Below are 18,924 nucleotides of genomic sequence, written 5' to 3' on the forward strand. Positions count from 1 at the left end.
TGAAGTAGTTGTCGGTGTGGTTTCTTCCAACCAAAAACGGATTTGAAAAATCAAAATGATTGGAATTTAGAAAGTAAACATTTGCCTGAAAATACATCCCGGAGGTTGAAATCGAACCAACTATTTCCACCCATAAAATTGTTGATTTTAATTTGCAATAATTATGGTTACGGCTTAACCGGTCTGTTAAATAAGAACGGCTGTCCCGACGGCTGTCTCGACGGCTGCCCGTCATTTCGACCACTGGTTATGGTCTTTTTCAAGGGAAACTGTAAGAAAAGTCTACGAAAGTCTACGAGGGGAGATGGGGTGTTAAAAAATACCAGATTTTGATCTACGTGGTTTATGAACAGTCCCCGTTTCCTTGCATGCTTGGAGGCACCGGCGTTTCATAATTCGGCAAGCACCGGAGCCTAGTGTTTTTAATTTCGACTCACACCGTTGTGCTATAAATTTCGGAGACACATAAGATTGTACTTTGATGTTACAGACAGCAGACTTCATTCAGTTTAGTGTTGCTGTGAAGACGCTTACACAAAAATATCGATATCTCTGCTAAAATTGGACGGATTTTAACAATCTATGGCCTATTGGATATCTATTACCATGCGGAACCTAAGTCTAAAAAGATATTCTGTTTTCAAGGTCAATTGTGACAGATAAAACAGATATGACATAAAACGTCATATAACTCAAAAAGTAAACATCCGATCTCACAACCATTCAATAGCGTTCAGGATGACGAGAAGACCCTTCATTTGCGACTAGCTTGTTCAAAATCGGTCCAGCCATCTCTGAGATCTCGACTTCTTAGTTGATAACACACATACAACACACACACGGATATTTGCTCAGTTCGTCGAGTTGAATCCAGGCGCGTATACAGGGGGGGGTTTTAGGGGTTCAAACCCCCCCCCCCCCCCGAAACAAAAAATTACAACCCATGGGAAACATTGTGATATAAATTGTACATGTGTTGATTTATCACCATGTTCTAAAACCCCCCCCGAAAATTTTCTCTGGCTACGCGCCTGGTTGAATCGATTGGTGTATAACACTTCGGGCCTCGGAAAATTTTGCCAAAGTTTTAACGAATTCTATACCTATTTTTTATATTTTTAAAAAAGGCAAAAAAGATTGTTTTAAAGTCTTTATAAGACTGTTTTGAAGGAAGAGAAAGGCATTATGATGCCGAATATGTGACATAAACGCTGAAGCATGATTTTGTGAACTATTCGAATCAAAAATAAGCCTACATTATCGTCAGAATTTATCTTAATAAAGAGGCATAAACTATTTAATAAAACTGTTTCGATGAAAGAGAAAATATTATCACCCCACTAGATGGATTAAGGATAGGTTTTTTTAATTTTAAATCATTCATATTGACACTAGTGATAACTTCTCAGATTTTTATTCGTATTTTGACTTCAAAGGAATCAAATATTTTCACAAAATTACTTGCAATTCAATCAATTTCTGCGTTTTATTATATAATTTGTTTTTCCACGTTTCATATTGAAATAAGAAATACGTACGTTTGAGTTCTCAACCGAAAAAAATTGGCTGATTTTGTGTGAAATGCCCCATAAACATAATAATTATCGAGAGTATAAGTTTAGATAGACATAGACAGAAAAAACAACCCCGACAGAATCTAATTCACACGGACAGGAAACGTTGATTTTGAAAAACGTGAAAAAGCAGATACTAAAAGCTTTATTTTGTCAGAATAATTAGTCACTGGTTAATGTCTAGATTAGATGCATCAAATTATTGTCTAAGTACTAACCTTTCCTGAAGACGACGAGGTCTGCGGACCTGTTAATGTCGTCCTTTGTTGCATTCTTACGACGACGAACGCAAGGCAATACTAATCCTCGTTTCACCTCATAGGTATATTGATTTTCTCCAATTGATTTTTTTTCTTTTCCTATATGAACACTTTCACTCCCCTGTACAATAATGCAACACACCATGGATAGATTCACTATATTTTTAGAACAGAGACACGAATATTACATACTCTTATTTGTAAAATAAAGATTACCGCTTATCATAAAATCCGGGATATCAATCTCATTGCATAGATCAAAAACTTCCGTTTGAAACACAACACTAGTGGAAAACATCCACTGCTAGAACCGAGTTATCGCACTTTATACGACGTTTACAATTGAATCCGCACTACTTTTTTTTCAAACTAGCTATTAGTAGCAAACATTTCATTTGCTTTCTGCACACTTTTGTAAAGATATTTTTTCTAAATTCCGCCACCGACGGACATCATCACACGAAGGAACACTTTCGATCACGTTTTCAACACATTTCAAATACGATTTTCATTAGCACTTAATCCAGATCGCGACCCGAAACTGATAATATTTCATATAGTTAAATATAATTTGCGATTTAGGACACATATAGTCTGAAAAGTTGAAATTTTTCTTTATCGTGCCATCACTGGCTAGGAAAATTCATGACGACGTTCCCCGAAAGCTTTCCAGATCAATACTCTGCTCTCAGCAGATGGACCAGTCGCTCGATGCTATACGAACACAGAGCACTTGAAAAAGGATGCTTAGATTCTACCAGACAGCAGTAGAAGCCAAAGCTTGTGTGGATGTGCCAAATTGAGAGAACAGTTTTCACTGTCACTAATTCTCGCTAAATGGCTCTCATCTATTCTCTCCATGAACGTCTGTTTATCCTTCCGCCAAACAGGTCGTTTTCATATCATGTCATATCAGTCGAGGGTAGCTTCTCGCGGCTATGTCACGGATGCTGAATGGTGTACATGTGTGCGTTATAACTTTTGCTTCCATGAGCGGATAAAGGCCCCCATACGACAAGGACAATTGTGCATCGAATGGGAGCAAGAGACTTGATTCGAACCGCGTGTTTTGGTTACATTTCCAAAGCGAGATTTTTTATGGCATTAGTTTTTGGGGATTATAGCATCACAAGTTCTCTTTTTTTGCCACATTCACCGGTAGAATGAAGTGAACGGTTGAATGCAAAGGTCGGATAAGTGCAACCTAGTTTGGAAAACCCGTTTAAGTATTTTGGGATGCAAAAGCCGGATAAAAACTTTGGGAGCAAAAACCGGACCCGGATTTCGCAATGCAATAGTCGCATAAAAATATCTTTTAGCAAGAATTGGAAAAAAACCGGACAAAACCTTCATCGGCTCTTCCGATTTTTGCTTTCAGCCGGACAAGTTTTGATTGGTTATTCGTTACTATACTTGTTTAGTTTCTGTTATATACTAAAATTATTAAAAAACCCGTCACTTACAATTAAAAGCTTGGTTATAATTTGTCCTACATTTCATAAGTTTTAGTGTACTTGTTACACTGATTTATTTCCATACATGGCTAATGTACCAATAATCATCTCATTAGTAGAGCCACTATTTTATTTTACCGATTACTTGACTTTCGATCTAGAATTAGATAAAACTTCATCTTACTCTTAAAGTCCAACTATCGAGCAGAAACAGCAGGTCTCACTTTAATGGTTTTTGTATATGAGATGACTATTGAAGGGTACCATAACCGCACATGATAATATTACCAGCTTTTAATTGGAGATTGGACTTAAAGCAGTTTTGATTTAACCCTTAATTGCATGATTTTTCGAAAACACCTGAAAATTTTTTTTCGGGTGGTCCAGAACCCGAGAAAAATACTAAAAAAAATCAGGGGTGAAAAAACAGTATGTCCCAATGGGGCATTAAATTATCTGAAAATCACGAAAATCAAAAGTTTATTATATTTAATTATTAGTATGGTAAGTTACAGGACAACAAAAAAAAAAGGTTCAAGTTATTTCGTAATTTTTTTGGATTTTTTTTAAATAGCAGAAATCAGCTGTGTATGAAATTCTCGTTTTGTGTCAGGTAGATGCCACTGTGATGAATTTCTCTCGATACGGAGGGAATTCTATGAATTTTTTTTTGTGAGTTTAGAATGCGTCCCAAATATGGAACATCATGCAATCGGTGAAAAATATACATTACAACGCTTTGTAGAATTTTTTTAAATGTGTGTCCCATATTTGGGACTCAATGCAAATAAGGGTTAAGTTCAATTCAAATAAATTTGTTTTGTAATTTTCAAACAATAATACAATATAAATGAACGTCAGACGCAGAATTTAGTCTCAAAAGACCTCACATTTAAGGAATTATAATAATTGGAAAGAAAATACTTGAATGGAAGATACTTTGATTGTAACATTGATGTCATCGAAAAGTTTCTTTCATAAATTTGAAAGCATTGTTTGACATCCGATGATTAAGAATAAAATTCCGAATACTGCGTCGTGAGAAACAGATTTCTTATTAAGTTTTCATCAAATGCAATGAATAGGAGCGATTGAAAAATTACCTAACTTGTAATTCAATTCAATAAGAAACTAAAATCAATGATAACGTCTGAGGCTTGCACCGAGAATTATGTGAAGGCTATAACTATAAAGGAATTTATATGATTTAAAAATAATGTCGAAAATCAGTATTACACATAATTTTCCATTCAATGTGACATAAATTACCAAATATTTGTTGACATAATACATACTAAAAAAATGAATTTTCTGTTGTGATTTTGCGTCATGATAGCAAATTTTATTTTTCCCAGAGTGTCACATTTCATTGGCACGCCACTGTTCACAGTCTTAGAAACTTGAAAAATTGCTTGAAACGCACTACTTAAAATGTTGTTCCTGAATTTCTTAAGCTATTTTAACCAAATCGTTCTCTTTTATCTCTACCACAGATAACAGATATACAGGCTCGCACAATTTTTTTCAAAATCCTGTGTAAATTTCAAATTTGCTATACGTTGAAAACACTACTGCCACCTACTTGACTATTCGTCGCTATCTTTTAAAACGTTCCACTACGTTCTGGAACGATAAAAAAACCTCCTGCATGTTGCATAAATATTCGAACTATAACAATTTAGCACTTATCAGACGATTTCCCTAAATATAAGAGACAAATTTATTTACATGTCGCATAAATCACACAAGAATTCGATCGGAATAAAACAATAATAAAATTACCATTTTAACCAAAACAAAAATCTATCGTGAAGTGAATGTTGCACCATAATATTGTGTCTTATATGAAAGCTGCACCCAAATCGTGGTGGCACTTTGTGTCGATCGTGGTGACATCTGCAAGTGTTCGCCACGCTGATTGAGCAAATTTTACACACAGTTCATATGAGAGCCTGTATATCTGTTATATGTGTCTCTACCAAGCGCGTACCCAGAAAACTTTTTTGGAGGGTGTTTCAGAACATGTTGATCAATTTTCATACGTATGGAAATATTCATATAATTACTTTAAAATTCTTTGGTTATAATGTGGTTTGTTGAATATTATTCATTTTATAATTTACTTGAATAGTTCAAGAGAAAAGTATTCATAATATAATATTTTGTTGAGTTTCGAAGGGGGTTTGAGCAATTAAAACACCCCCCTGTATACGTGCCTGATCTTAACTATTGGTTACTGAGGTAAACATAACATTTTTTCGAAAGAAATCATAATTATAAACCGTAAGAAAATAAAATGTATAATTCAATGTTTCGAACAAAAATTAATCTGCTTCGGTAGATTTCAAATGCATTAAAGTCGATGACGACAAGGAAGGAGGTCTCTGTTTCATACTGATTTTGAACGCCAAATATCGGTGCATTTTCATGTTTTGAAAGAAATTTGTTGGAAATTTGTATAACACTAAAACTACAGTGTTATATCTAAGCATTCTCTTTTTTCTAGTTCGATTACTGAATGCCTACGGATTTCCTTTTTATCATAATGTGCATTTGAAATGTGGGAAACGGTTTTTATTACAATCAAAAATATGAGCGCCGAGTCAAAATATATTAACAGGGCCAACGAGAGAAAACCAAAGGCCCGAGGGGATTTGAATGCAGCCTCCTTTCGTTTGGTGAGCAAATGAGCAAAAAAACGACATAACACTATTTTGGAGGATAAACGAGCAAAAAAGGTCCCAGTTATGTTTTGATTATGAGCAATAAGAAATCATCGAATTTCCGACCTCCGCCCCATCCCCAAAAAGTTCGTGTTCAGGGGGATTACCCCGCCCCCCTTCTCGACGGCCTTGTATATAGTACATATATTGACAAAAAAAGCTTTGTTTATCTAAATACAGATCTACGCAGACATGGAATCCAATTATCAGTATGTACAAATTAGTTTGAAAAACCCGTTTAAGTATTTTCGAATGAAAAAAAAACGGATAAAAACTTTAAGAGCAGATATCGGAATTGGGGTTTGTAATGTAAAAATCGCTCACAAACACCTTTTTTTTGTAAAAAAGCTTTAAACTTAAAACTGAACCGGTTCTTAAAAAAATTTATTCGGTTTTTGTACTCAAAGTTTTTACCAACAGCCGCAGCCCGCCAGTGGGTGATTAAATGCGTGTCTATTATTATTACGCATTGCGTTACTTTAATACCATAAATCAAATAATTTTATAATTTGATTTATGATTATACTTAAACACTCATTTCTGCGCCTGGGGAAAATCTGACAGGCGCCTGGCTGTGTCTGCTAGAAGGTTTTGCCAAAATGCTGGCAGAATTCCGGCAAGAGTCTGACAACAATGCTTCTGCCGGCTGCCAGAATTTCTCACAAGCGAGCATGCGTGAAAATAGAAACGATTAGTATGGTTGAAGAGCATTGCTAAATTCAATAGCGGCCCTTACACGATCATTAAAAGTGTCATTACTAAAAAGTAATGGCACTTTTAATGATCGTGTAAGGTCTACGAGTTCAGTAATGACACGAGTAATGATGGAATTCCGGATGTTCCATCATTACCAACATTATTTCTTCTTCTTATTTTTTTTTGTGGAAGTGCTGAATATCTTTAGAACTATACGCGAAAAAATGACAAAGTGTAGATTTAAATTGTTAATATTTCATTAATCTTAACGCTTCAATGGCAAATCAAATTTATTTTCAGCTAAACGAAAATAAAAATATTGCTATTGCTATTGCTGGAGTAGTTACAAAAACTCATCATTAATAATGAACGTGTAATGCTAAAAGTAATGATGTACAGTAATGCAGTAATGACGAGCGTTTGAGCAGAAGTGTCATTACTTAGTAATGACACTTTTAATGATCGTGTAAGGGCCGCTAATAACCCGCTCTTAACCGAAAGACTGGATATCTATTTATCAACCAGTTAGCAACTGTCGATGTGGAATCTTGTTATGATGATGGTTGTCAAATTACTTTTACTCATGCTCCGGTGGGGATATCCTAAAACTACAGTGCTACACATAAGCAAAATCGTTTTTATGATTCGGTTACTGAATGTCTACGGATTTCTTTCCTATCATAATGTGCGTTTGAAATAGAATAACGGAGATATTTTGGCCATGCGCCTGCGTTTCACAGCGGCAGTCGGTAAAAACTTTGAATGCAAAATTCGAATAAAATATTTGTTTTGGAAGAACAGGTTAAGTTTTTGTCCGGTTTTGCATTCAGTTTTTTGTCCGGTTCTTGCAAAAAATGGTTTGAAGTGATTTTTGCATTAAAAAATCCGAGTGTGGTTCTTGCTCTCAGTGTTTTTATCCGATTTTTACATTCAAAACTACTTAAATGGATTTTCCAAACTATGTTGCACCTATCCGACTTTTGTATTCTGTCGTTCAAGTGATACTGAACGTTTGTTTTTCTATACAAATAATTTGTTAATATTGAAATGCGAGAGTGAGTAACAATGTTTTTTATACATGTTATTGTTATTTTGTGAGTTTTTCATTGGAATCTATAGTAAAATCACTGAAGCATTACATTTTATTTTCGCTTGAATAATCGGATCTATAAATTTTCATTGTAGATGAAAAACATTGTTCATAAAAATATAGTGCTTTGTTTCAGTGTGTGTCTGAAAGGCGGTATATTATGAAATAACTTTAAATGGATTTATACACCCTGGCATCATTGCCATAACATCGAACGCATAATTGCCAACTGTAAAAATGAAACTGCTTTCTTATGCTACTGGGATGCCAGAATAAATAATTTCTAACTTTTATTACATGAATATGGTTTTGTTGTTATTTAAATAGAAATATATTTGACGGGCTTGTGTTGCATTACGGTTAACGTAGAGTGCCTATAACCAGAGTGACGACGTCTCATCCGTAATGTTGGCAACAAATCAAAACATTTTATCCGAAATGTTGGCAGTTTTGTTAGATTTCCATTGTATTTGACAGGTCGTTTGCTCGTTTGGAACAAAGCTGTCATTCCAAACGAACAGCTGTCGTCACTCTGGTTATAGGCACTCTATGTTAACGATTAGCTTTGCATAAGTCGACGTGAAAATTTGAAAAGGTCACATAAACCAATGAGAGTTTTTCTTTGTTTACTCTATCTTCTGTTAATAACTCCTTAATTTTCACGTTTACTTATGAGATATTCGGGTAAAATGAAAGCCAATACTTCCATTTTTCTAAAAGTACTAGATATGTAACGACCATTAGTACTAGATTTGTACTAATGTATTAAATATGTAACAAACATTTTTGATACCGCAGATAAGCTGTCAATTGCTTGTAGTCTCTTTTGATATGTTGACGCCGCATTAACTTATCGATCAAGTCTGCAGGAAAACTCAGCTACATATAACATTATCTGCTGGCAATATTTTTTTTGAAATGGTGTTTTGGGCCACGCAGAATTGTTTAAATTCCTTTGTTTTTTTTTGTATCATTTAGATAACCTCTTTCACAAATCTTATTATTAGGATTTAATAGGTATAAAAATTCTATGAGAAATAAATTCCTTCGATTGTTAATTACAATATTTGGCATCCCTGGTGTCAAATATGGTTGCTGGAAACAAGAAAAATATTGCAAATGATGTAGTTTTAGTTAAATTGTGTGCTAATTTTTACTTGCGTTGGCAATTAAAATTGTGTAACGAAAAAGTTTAAGTGCAAAAGTTCGCAGAAATCAAATCGTATTGATTTGGATGGCAAAACGGTGCGCGATTTGTGATGATGTTTTCGTTGTTTTGATCGGTATCGCAAAACAGGAAAAGTATCGAATGAATGTTGATTGTTTCGGGCAGATACATTCGAAGTCAAAATATTCTCAATACGTTATCCGCAATGTCGCCCTTATGGACTGCTAGATATGATTATCAAGCTCAGGGTGACGATGAGCTCTCATTACGCGTTGGGCAAATCGTTTATGTCTTATCGATGGACAGCAGCATCTCAGGTGATGAGGGTTGGTGGACGGGTAAGATTGGCGATAGAGTTGGGATTTTCCCATCCAATTTCGTCACGAACGAAGACCCAACTGTGCTCAATGTGCAACCAGTGCAGATCAAACACGAAGAGCTCGATCTAAAGGAAGTAATTGGCTTTGGAGGTTTCAGCAAAGTTCATCGTGCGTTCTTAAAAGGTGAAGAAGTCGCTGTGAAGGTATCTCGGCAGGATGAAAATATTGACGTGACCCGACAAAATGTGCTGCAAGAGGCCAAACTGTTTTGGTCCTTGAAACATCCAAATATTGTGGCTCTGCGGGGGGTTTGTTTGGATCAACGAATAATGTGTTTAGTGATGGAGTATGCTCATGGTGGTTCACTGAATCGGATACTAGCTGGGAGAAAAATTCCACCAGATGTTTTGGTGGATTGGGCTGTTCAGATTGCTCGTGGGATGAAATACTTACATTGTGAGGCACCCATTTCCGTTATTCATAGAGATCTGAAAAGTTCCAACGGTGAGTTGTAATTTGTGTTATTATATATACATACTTTGTAAATAAATATAAAAAAATTCATTTGTTAATTTATGTTACTTGTTCTCCTAACCACGCTAATAAATCCTTACTCAATATTTTGTGCAGCACCTCAATAATAACTTACCGATATCTATCATTTGTGATTTATATTTGCAATTTTTCTCAACAAACGTTTTAATGGTGAACGTACAAAATAATACAAATTGAGACGGTCTGTGCGGTTTTGTTTTATTCTAAAGTAAATTATTTCAGCTTTATTTCTTATATTATTGACATTGGACTTTTTCAAATGCTTCACAAAGCGATAGTGGCGATTGAAGAAATTCAATTCATGCGCACAAAATTTGAATTGGATTTCATTATGATCAAGTGCTATTCATGTTGCATCTGAGTCAGAATCTATTTGGAAATCATAATAAATTCCAAATCAAATTTTGAATGGTATACCTGGGCAGTCCGGTATTGCTTCATGTCGGCATTGAGCCGCACAAGCTTAATACACATACACGAAACGTTTGGAAGAATAATGGAAAACATTTACTAAATGTGCATCGATTGTTAGCCGGATGCTTTTCTCTCTTGTTTGAATCCATTTTATAAAAACATTGCATTACGGCGGGGCTAATCGATATAATAGTAATCCCGGAACTCAATTGGCTCTTCATGCGAAAAAGGGTTTCGGGATTCGATTGGGCTGAAAGATCAAATATATTTGCATATATAAACAAAATAAATGAAATACATCTTTTGTTTGGACGTCGATGTTCAATCACTTTTAAAACTGATTTCAACCGGATGCCTGAAGAACCAAGCTTCATGTACCTTTCGATTCAGTTCGATGACTATATTTTACTCCTACAGCTCTCAAGCTCATCAACTTTACGTCATAAAACTTTAGTCATTTAGAGACGAACCAGCTACCGGCTAAAAATCCTCTAATAAAGAAAACTTACTAACTTTGGCCATTTAATATCTGAACTAAAAAAAAACTGATTTATCTTAGAACCATGTTAATGATATAACAATGTTGAGTACTCGAAATGATGGTCATTTGTATCAGCTTCTGTTTGACACTATTTCATTAGGACGGAATTGAGGGCAGTTGGGAGGGTTGATGACCTTTTCGAAGAAACCCGTCCCTTTTCTCGTTATCTCTGTGGCACTTTTTCACTGGAGTGATAGCCAAATCAGGTCAAACATTACGTGTTCGAGAACGCTCCCTATGGTCGATGGATCCAATTTCAACGACTTCGTAACTCTTGAACCTGGTCACATATGTAGCGGCGTATCTAGTGGGAGGCAACGTTTTCAGGGGGCGACAAATCAATATCCTTGGGACTTTTTTTTTTTGCTCGTCCAAGAAGTTCAGTCTATTTTTTGCACACTATACCAACAATGGGGGCGGCAAATTTTATTTTGCCCCAGGCGCTAAATTTCCTCGGTACGTGGTTTGGGGTTGCCCAAACTTATCTGAAACATGGAATGCGCTACTCCATTTAAGGCTGCTGTTTCGGCGCGATACGACGCTAGTATTATAGCCTTCTCGTCATTGTTAGGACAAGTTTGGGAGGAATAAATTGCGAAGAATTTGGATTTTCCGGCGAACGACCCCAACTTGGTTTAAGCCGGGTATAAATGAACGATATAAAAAAATTTTGGATTTAGATTTTGCAATATATCTATTTATTCGAAGATAATATTTAACTTTGACTTTAACAGCTAGGAAGTAGTTACCGGATACCATCAATGAAGATCATGAGTAACTTCTACTTTCAATTTGAGTATTATTTTAGTCCAATAGTAACTTAGGATATACTCTTTTTTAGTGTTTAACTTCGTCTAAATATGAGTCAGATCTTACTCATTTTTGAGTAACACTATTTCTAAACATGTAAGCTGCCGATTATGCTAAAAACCGATACTTTTTCAAAATGTGTTTCTCAAAATACGTTTCAAGTTTCTAAACTTACTAACATCAAGTACGCTTCATTTGTGTTTCAAAATTTCAGCGAATCTTAAGTACAGACCTGTTGATATAGAATGTTTTGAAATTGAGACAGAAGTATGAAACTTTATGACATAGATCAATGTCACAACATGCCAGTTTGAAGTGTCGCTGCATTGATGTATATACGTCTTCTCAATAATCTATATATTTTTTGGCAATTGTGGCAACACTAAGTGTCAAGCATAATATAAAAAAAATGAACCTAATGGCTGCAAGAATCTTCGTGAAACTGATTGGATCAAGTATCATATAAACATTACATAGTAAGTATATCCATTAAATTGTCGGTGTTTTTTTACCAAACACCGTATCAACAAGTGACCATTTCTGTTTGTTTATTTTCACCTTTTTATTCTATCTTTGAAACTGAACAAGAAAGAAATTTGAAAGTGAAGATCTACATGATGACATTTCTATAGTAAATTGCTATCCATCTTACACGAAAAGTTATTCTACATGAGAATTAGGTGTAAATCTTTTAAAATCTAAGCATGTTCATATGACAACTCGACTGTAAGTGTCGAGTGAATCGAATACTAGTATTAGTATTATACAATTAATCTTCTGTTTGGTGGATGGAATTCAAGTGTATTATCATTATAAAATTATAAATTATAAAATGATTTGATTTGAATAAGATTTGAAGATGTGTGGATTTTTAACAGTGTACGATTCAGACGACCAGTCATTTTTCTTCAACGAAACATTCGTATCTACCAAAATTAATTTAATACTCTCTCGCGTGCAAATGTCTGCATAAGAATACAACATATGTTGATGTTCCCTTCCCGTTCCACACCGGTGACAGTCGCTTGACGGAACGTGTCAAACGCACTTAAGGTTTTTTGTAACAATATTGGTACTTACCTTACCTAACAGCTATAGTCATGGGGTGTCCTTTGTTGTATCAAGCATAAGTCTCCATAAAACTCGTTCCATGTCTGCTCGTCGCCAGTCACTCAAGGAACGGATACTTTGCCCTCCACTTGATCGATTCACCTTGCTCGCTGCGCTCCTCTTTTTCGTGTCTGCTGGATCAGACTCAAGAACCATTTTCAATGGAAATGCCTAACCCATCGTAGTCGTCCAATTTTACCTGTCTCCACGTTCCATCTGCACTCCGCCATATATGGCCTGCAGTATCTTCCTTTCGAAAACACTTAGAACGCGTTGGTTTTCAACCAACATAGTCCAGGTCTCGTGGCCATAGAGAACAACCGGACTAATTTGCGTTTTGAATTTCGTGAAGGGTTTTTATGAGTCCAAAGTACGGACGATTTCTTGCTCAAATACTAGAACTCGGCAACCACCTCGATATCGTCACCGTCTATCAATGTTCGTGGTGGAAGGCTTAGTGTTTCTTCTGTAGAGCCTCTTCCTCGCATATATTTGGTTATCGATGCATTTGTAGTCAGTCCGATACGTCTAGCTTCATGTTAGTGTCCGATGTATGTTTCCATCATCTCCTCAAGGTAACGTGTTACAATTTCAGCGAAGACAAAATGCGGACTATCGGAAGATCGTACCCCTCGTGTCGTCCCAGATACTAAGACGTAACACAACACTCCATCCATTGTTACTTTGGTCAATCGTGTCAGTTTATCCGGAAAATCATATATTATATCATATCATAATTGAAGTCAATTAATAACATAGGTGATGCGTGGGTACGTTGTATTCACGACACTTCTGGAGAACTTGTCTTATCGCGAAGATGTGATCCGTAGTGGCGCGGCCAGAAAATTCCGCTTGGTTACTTACCTTACCTAACAGCTATAGTCTTGGGGTGTCCTTCGCTGTATCAAGAATACGTCTCCACATAACTCGGTCCATGACTGCTCGTCGCCAGCCATTCAAGGCACGGATGCGTCGGAGATCAACCTCCACTTGATCGATCCACCTTGCTCGCTGCGCTTCTCTTCTTCTTGTACCAGTCGGATTGGATTCAAGAACCATTTTCACCGGGCTGTCGTCCGACATCCTTATGACATGCCCAGCCCATCGTTAGCTGTACGTACAATGGGTGGTTCTCCTAGCAGCTGTTGCAATTCGTGATTCATACACCGTCTCCACGTTCCGTCTTCCATCTGCACACCGCCATAGATGGTCCAATCGCGTCAGTTTATCCTGAAAACCGTATTCGTGCATGAACGGCCATAGCTGTCCTCGATCGATTTTGCCGTATGCCGCTTTGAAGTCAAAGAATAGGTGATGCGTGGGTACGTTATATTCACGACTCTTCTGGAAATTCCGCTTGGTACGGCATTACGAATTCCTTAGCTATTGATGATAGACGACGACAAAGAATTTGGAATAGTACCTTGTAGACGGCGTTCAGCAATATAATTGCTCGATACTTACAGCAGTCATGCTCATAACCAATTTGTCGTAAATACGACTTGTTTTACTACGGGGCGCTTTTTCAGAATTCACCCTTTGAGAGAGTGATAATTTTTTGATAATGAAAATATATTTCTGTATAAAATGTTCAAAACGACGTATGTAACATTGAGAGATTCTCTTTGTTTACTTTCTCTTTCGATTATTGCAAAAGATTCCTGCTTTTTTCGGTCATTTCTCCAGAGCAGATTAAAAGATGATAGCTTTAGTTATTATTATCGGTAAATAATTGGAGAGAAGGATTGCTAAGAGTGCCGTAATAATCAAAAGTGAAAGTAAACAAAGAGAACTATCCGAATCTCTCATTGTTACATACGTCGTTTTGAATATTTTATACAGATTTTGTTGTATCTTTTTTTTATACATGTCATCAGAAATATGATCATCGATTTATGATAACATTTTCAGTTTTCAGTTTGTGATTATGTCACAAATAATTTAAAATTAAAGTTTCCTGAAATGTTTGGTATCAACGAGTATCAAAGAAGAAAACTCATGACGCTTTTCTCGTACCTGGGTAGGAATGAAAGGTTAACACTTGGTTTCGTTCACTCTAGTCTCGCGCAGTTGACTGAGCAGAAAATGAAGCAAATGCATCATTCCGGTTGATTCAGGTCCAGAGCTCAGTTCTAGTTCCAGTATCAAGAATTCAGTTTAGTATTGAATCAATTGCGGGACGTTTGCATTGGAAGAAATTACAACGAAAAGTGGACAACGATGGGAAACATTATGCAAAATCAGACCACTGATAGCTCCAAATGTTATCTAAAGAACTATCAGTTGAGTGCAACTCTAGAATAATTTGATTAGTTTTGAGCTCTTTTCACAGTGCGAAATTCGCACCCAACGAGAGCGAATAAAGTCTGCATTTGACTACTACGCGTTCGGAGAAATGCTCCGGACAGTATTTAATATGGTAGAGAATTCCACAATTTAGCCCTTCCGTATGCCCGAAATGAATCCTGTACAGCATTTTGATAGTTTCTTTAACTGAAATATGCAAATCCGAAATGAAATAATTGACATCAAAATTCTGTTTGTTTCTATTTTTTACTCTTATTTGTTCTGCGTTATTTAATTGTGTGATCAATCTAAGTCAATCTAGTATAAATTCGCCGTTACAATTCTGGTAGCGAAGCAGAAAAAGTTTCGAAATTCACACAATCAACTAATACGAACGATTTTCATTTTTATTCGTATTCACGCTCTACAGTTATGTCTTTGACATTATTATTATTATTATTATTATTCGTTTATTTAGAGCCTCGGCTTTAACCGTTTGGTCATTCGCCTTTGACATTACTCACCCGCCTTTTTGTAGATGGCCCCTTTTGTAGCTTTTGAGACCACTCCTTCCATCCATCTCTACGGTAGAATCTTCTCCCAAATCTAAGAAATCATCGAGTGCGGTCGCTCTAGTCAGTACCTCTCCTCTATGCTTGAGCAGCTGGCTTGGCAATTGGTTATTGCGCGCGGCTTTGTTGTTCCTCAGTTTATCGATTTCCTCACTAATCTCCGAAAAATCAGGTGCTGGGAATCTGTCGTTGGTTGAGCATGTACCCAGAATGATTCCTGTCTCGTTCTCTGTATCTTGCACTTTGCCATTCAGATGCTCGTCGTAGTACTGCTTTTACCTTTCGATCACCTCACATTCGTTCGTGAGAAGATTACCATTGGTATCTCTGCAGTAGAGATGGTCGGGTATCGGGTATTTTACCCGAAACCCGACCCGTACCCGTACCCGACGGGTTTTTGGTCGGGTACGGGTAAAAATTTTTATTTTCAATCGGGTACGGGTCGGGTACGGGTAAAAAATTTTACTACTCACTCGGGTACGGGTCGGGTACGGGTAAAAAAATTTACCGCTCACTCGGGTACGGGTCGGGTACGGGTAAATTTTTTTTTCGGATCGATTACCCGACCATTTGTACTTCACATAAATATGTTTACACGTTGACGAGATTTTTTCATTGCAAAACAGTTCTTCCAAAAAATAATCAATTTGATTCAAGGGGTTTTGACATTCGCGCCTAGGACCAGACCTATCAACTGGCATCTTTTTCCAGAAAAAAACATTTTTTTCTTCGTGAATAGTTATGTGAATATTTCCCGCCATACTTTGTTTATAACATATTTAATAAGACACACTGCCTTAGCTCTATGATGTTGCAGTCGGAATCTACTTTTCACGTAGGTTTTAATGGACTGCCATTTTAAAGCTGTTTAATGCACAATCCAGTAAAAATTATTTGATTCATATACTGCCCATACTCGCATATCAGTCTCATATCGATTTTCGCCAATTTTGAGTTAGTTTGAGGTATGGAGTCTTTCCTCAATATACTCTCAGAAATTGCAATGAAAGTTGAGGGTTTGTTCAGTAAAATATAAAAAAATATCAACTCATTTCTGTATCCCATATGCTAAAGTACCCGCATATCAGTCCCATTCAGTGCAAAATTTCAATAATTTCATTTGTTGCAATATTGGAACAGCAAAGGTGTATTACCGATATTTCATGTAATAATACCAAGATTTAGCATTAGAGAGCAAAGCAAAGTCTTGGCATTACATTCCTTTCGTGGAATTTGGCCTTTCTGTTTCAACAGACTTCGCAGCCGATTCTTAGCGTACAGAATCATTGCATGGCTAGTACTATGAATGACACTAAGAATCCTTCCAGGTCGGAGCTCGAACATACGACAGCTGGCTTGTAAGACCAGCGTCCTATGCATTGAACCGCCAACCCGGGACCAGCAATAGGGAGCACAATAAATAAAAAAAATTCGGAAATAAACTTTTGATCGTCTTTTTCTCAACATGCCGATTTCCCATATGGGACTGATATGCAAGTATGGGCAGTATATGAAATGTAGTGTAGTACTCATATCACATTCAGATACCAGAAAACTGTTATTTTAAATATTGGTTAGAGATTTTCAAAATTTTCATAAAAATCATTGGGATTCTTACCATAAAAACATGAACATTTATTTCAGAAAATCTGCATAGAAGTTCTTATTATTCTGCACTTCTGGGTGGTGTCACCTCACTTTAAATGTCACCAATTGATGGCACAGCAAGTTGTGCTATATTGCTAGTTAATTTTCGTTTCTTTTCATTGGACTACAAGTGAAAATCTCGATGCGTGACAACGTGGAGTCGCAAAAGTAAGGGCGAAAATCTTTTCTCGTGAAATTTTCACCGTGTTCACTCGTTGAGGGTTCCACCGGTTCAATGGCTGTAAAAACCACCAGCTACCGATAACATCGTGGGTGTGGGTTTGTGAGGCTTATAAAACGGGCATAGTTGACAGATTAATTTAAATCAAAATCATAATTCATTTTGCTTTGTAGTAAAAAATTGTAGCCAAAAAAATTTCCTTCGAATGTTCAAACTACTTACACTTGAAGGACTCACTGTGCACCATGTTCAAAATTGAATTTTTCACATCGGGAATACACGTACGTTGTTTGATTCTTTGGTCAATTCACGTAAACGAACTGATAACACACTATTTATTTTAGGGGATGTTCGCATAACATTCATTTTCGTCACGTATAATATTCAATTTGACATTTGGAATTATTTTACGTGATTTTTCCAGTGATTCGAATGTGAATTTTTATTTGTGTGTCAAGATAATGAGCACGCTTACTTATAGTTCTAAAGAATTGGATCAAAAGTCGCACTGTTTCGTAAAAACCATACCTACCCAAAATTGAGTACAACGGGTATTACGACATATTGGGTAAATATGCTCCTCGAAAAATTTGAGTAGATATTACTCGCTTTTGTTGATATTTGTAAATGAAAATAAAGTACCAAAGACATTGGAAATCTACAGGGTCCGCCATCTAACATTTATTTTTGAACTAGCGGTTATTTCGACATTGGTAACCTAAATGTCACTTCTGATTTGACAGAAACTTAATTGTATCCTTCCGCTGAACGAAAATGGTTGTGTGTACGCTTGAGGACCGCGTGAAAATAGTGCAGTTTTACTTCCAAAATTATGGTAATGTTGCGGAATATGTGCAAAAAATCATCTTCTCGGATGAGGCACATTTTCATCTCGGCGGGTATGTTAATAAGCAAAATTTTCGCATCTGGTGACGGAAAACCCGAACGTCATCATGGAGAAGCCGATCTCAGAGAGTGACGGTTTGGTGCGGATTTTTGTCTGGCGGCATCATTGGGCCTTTTTTCTTAGAAAATGAGGCAGGAGCCGCCGCCACGGTCAATGGCGAGCGGTACCGCGTCATCATTAGCGATTGGTTCTTCCCGTTACTTGAAGAGGAAGACTTGGACACCTTTTGATTCCAACAAGACGGCGCCCCGTGCCACACAGCCAACGCTACGATCGATCATCTGTGCACAGTCTTCGAAGATCGAATTAACAGTCGAAATTCGGTTGTCGTTTGGTCGCGTCGGAGCTGTGATTTGACACCGTTAGACTATTATCTTTGAGCGGCTGTCAAAGATAAGTGTTATGTGGACAAGCCAGAGACAATTCAAGCCTTGAAGGATAACATTCGTGCATCCATAGCTGAAATAAAGCTGCATACAATCGAAAATGTATTAAAAAGCTGGACCGACCGTATGGCGTACTGCAAGGCCAGCCGAGGCAGCCATTTGAATGAAATTATATTCCACAATTACCCGGAAGGATTGTAATTTAATATGAAAAAATAAATTTTGAATTC

General features: G+C 36.7%; 2 protein-coding genes across 6 annotated transcripts in view; one reads left to right on the forward strand and one right to left on the reverse strand.

The window, feature by feature from the left end:
• The window catches only part of LOC131432624 (protein PALS1), a 94,863-nt gene extending 92,328 nt beyond the window's left edge, over positions 1-2,535 (reverse strand). Inside the window, exons 1-2 of one of the 3 annotated variants that reach the window (XM_058599011.1) lie at positions 2,051-2,535; positions 1,793-1,990 (exon numbers count right to left, since the gene is read on the reverse strand). In XM_058599011.1, the coding sequence (XP_058454994.1) occupies positions 1,793-1,846 (54 nt within the window). In that variant the 5' untranslated portion in view covers positions 1,847-1,990; positions 2,051-2,535. Of the gene's footprint in view, positions 1-1,792 lie in introns of all 3 variants that reach the window. The other 2 variants (XM_058599013.1, XM_058599015.1) reach the window with 2 other exon arrangements.
• A 6,344-nt stretch (positions 2,536-8,879) lies between these two features.
• LOC131432952 (mitogen-activated protein kinase kinase kinase 11) overlaps positions 8,880-18,924 on the forward strand; it is a 56,009-nt gene continuing 45,964 nt past the window's right edge. For all 3 annotated transcript variants that reach the window (XM_058599605.1, XM_058599607.1, XM_058599606.1), the window contains exon 1: positions 8,880-9,789. In XM_058599605.1, coding sequence (XP_058455588.1) covers positions 9,111-9,789 — 679 coding nt within the window. In that variant the 5' untranslated portion in view covers positions 8,880-9,110. The remainder of the gene's footprint in view (positions 9,790-18,924) is intronic.

Source organism: Malaya genurostris, chromosome 2 (assembly GCF_030247185.1).
Source record: "Malaya genurostris strain Urasoe2022 chromosome 2, Malgen_1.1, whole genome shotgun sequence".
In the NCBI taxonomy this organism is placed as follows: Eukaryota; Metazoa; Arthropoda; class Insecta; order Diptera; family Culicidae; genus Malaya; species Malaya genurostris.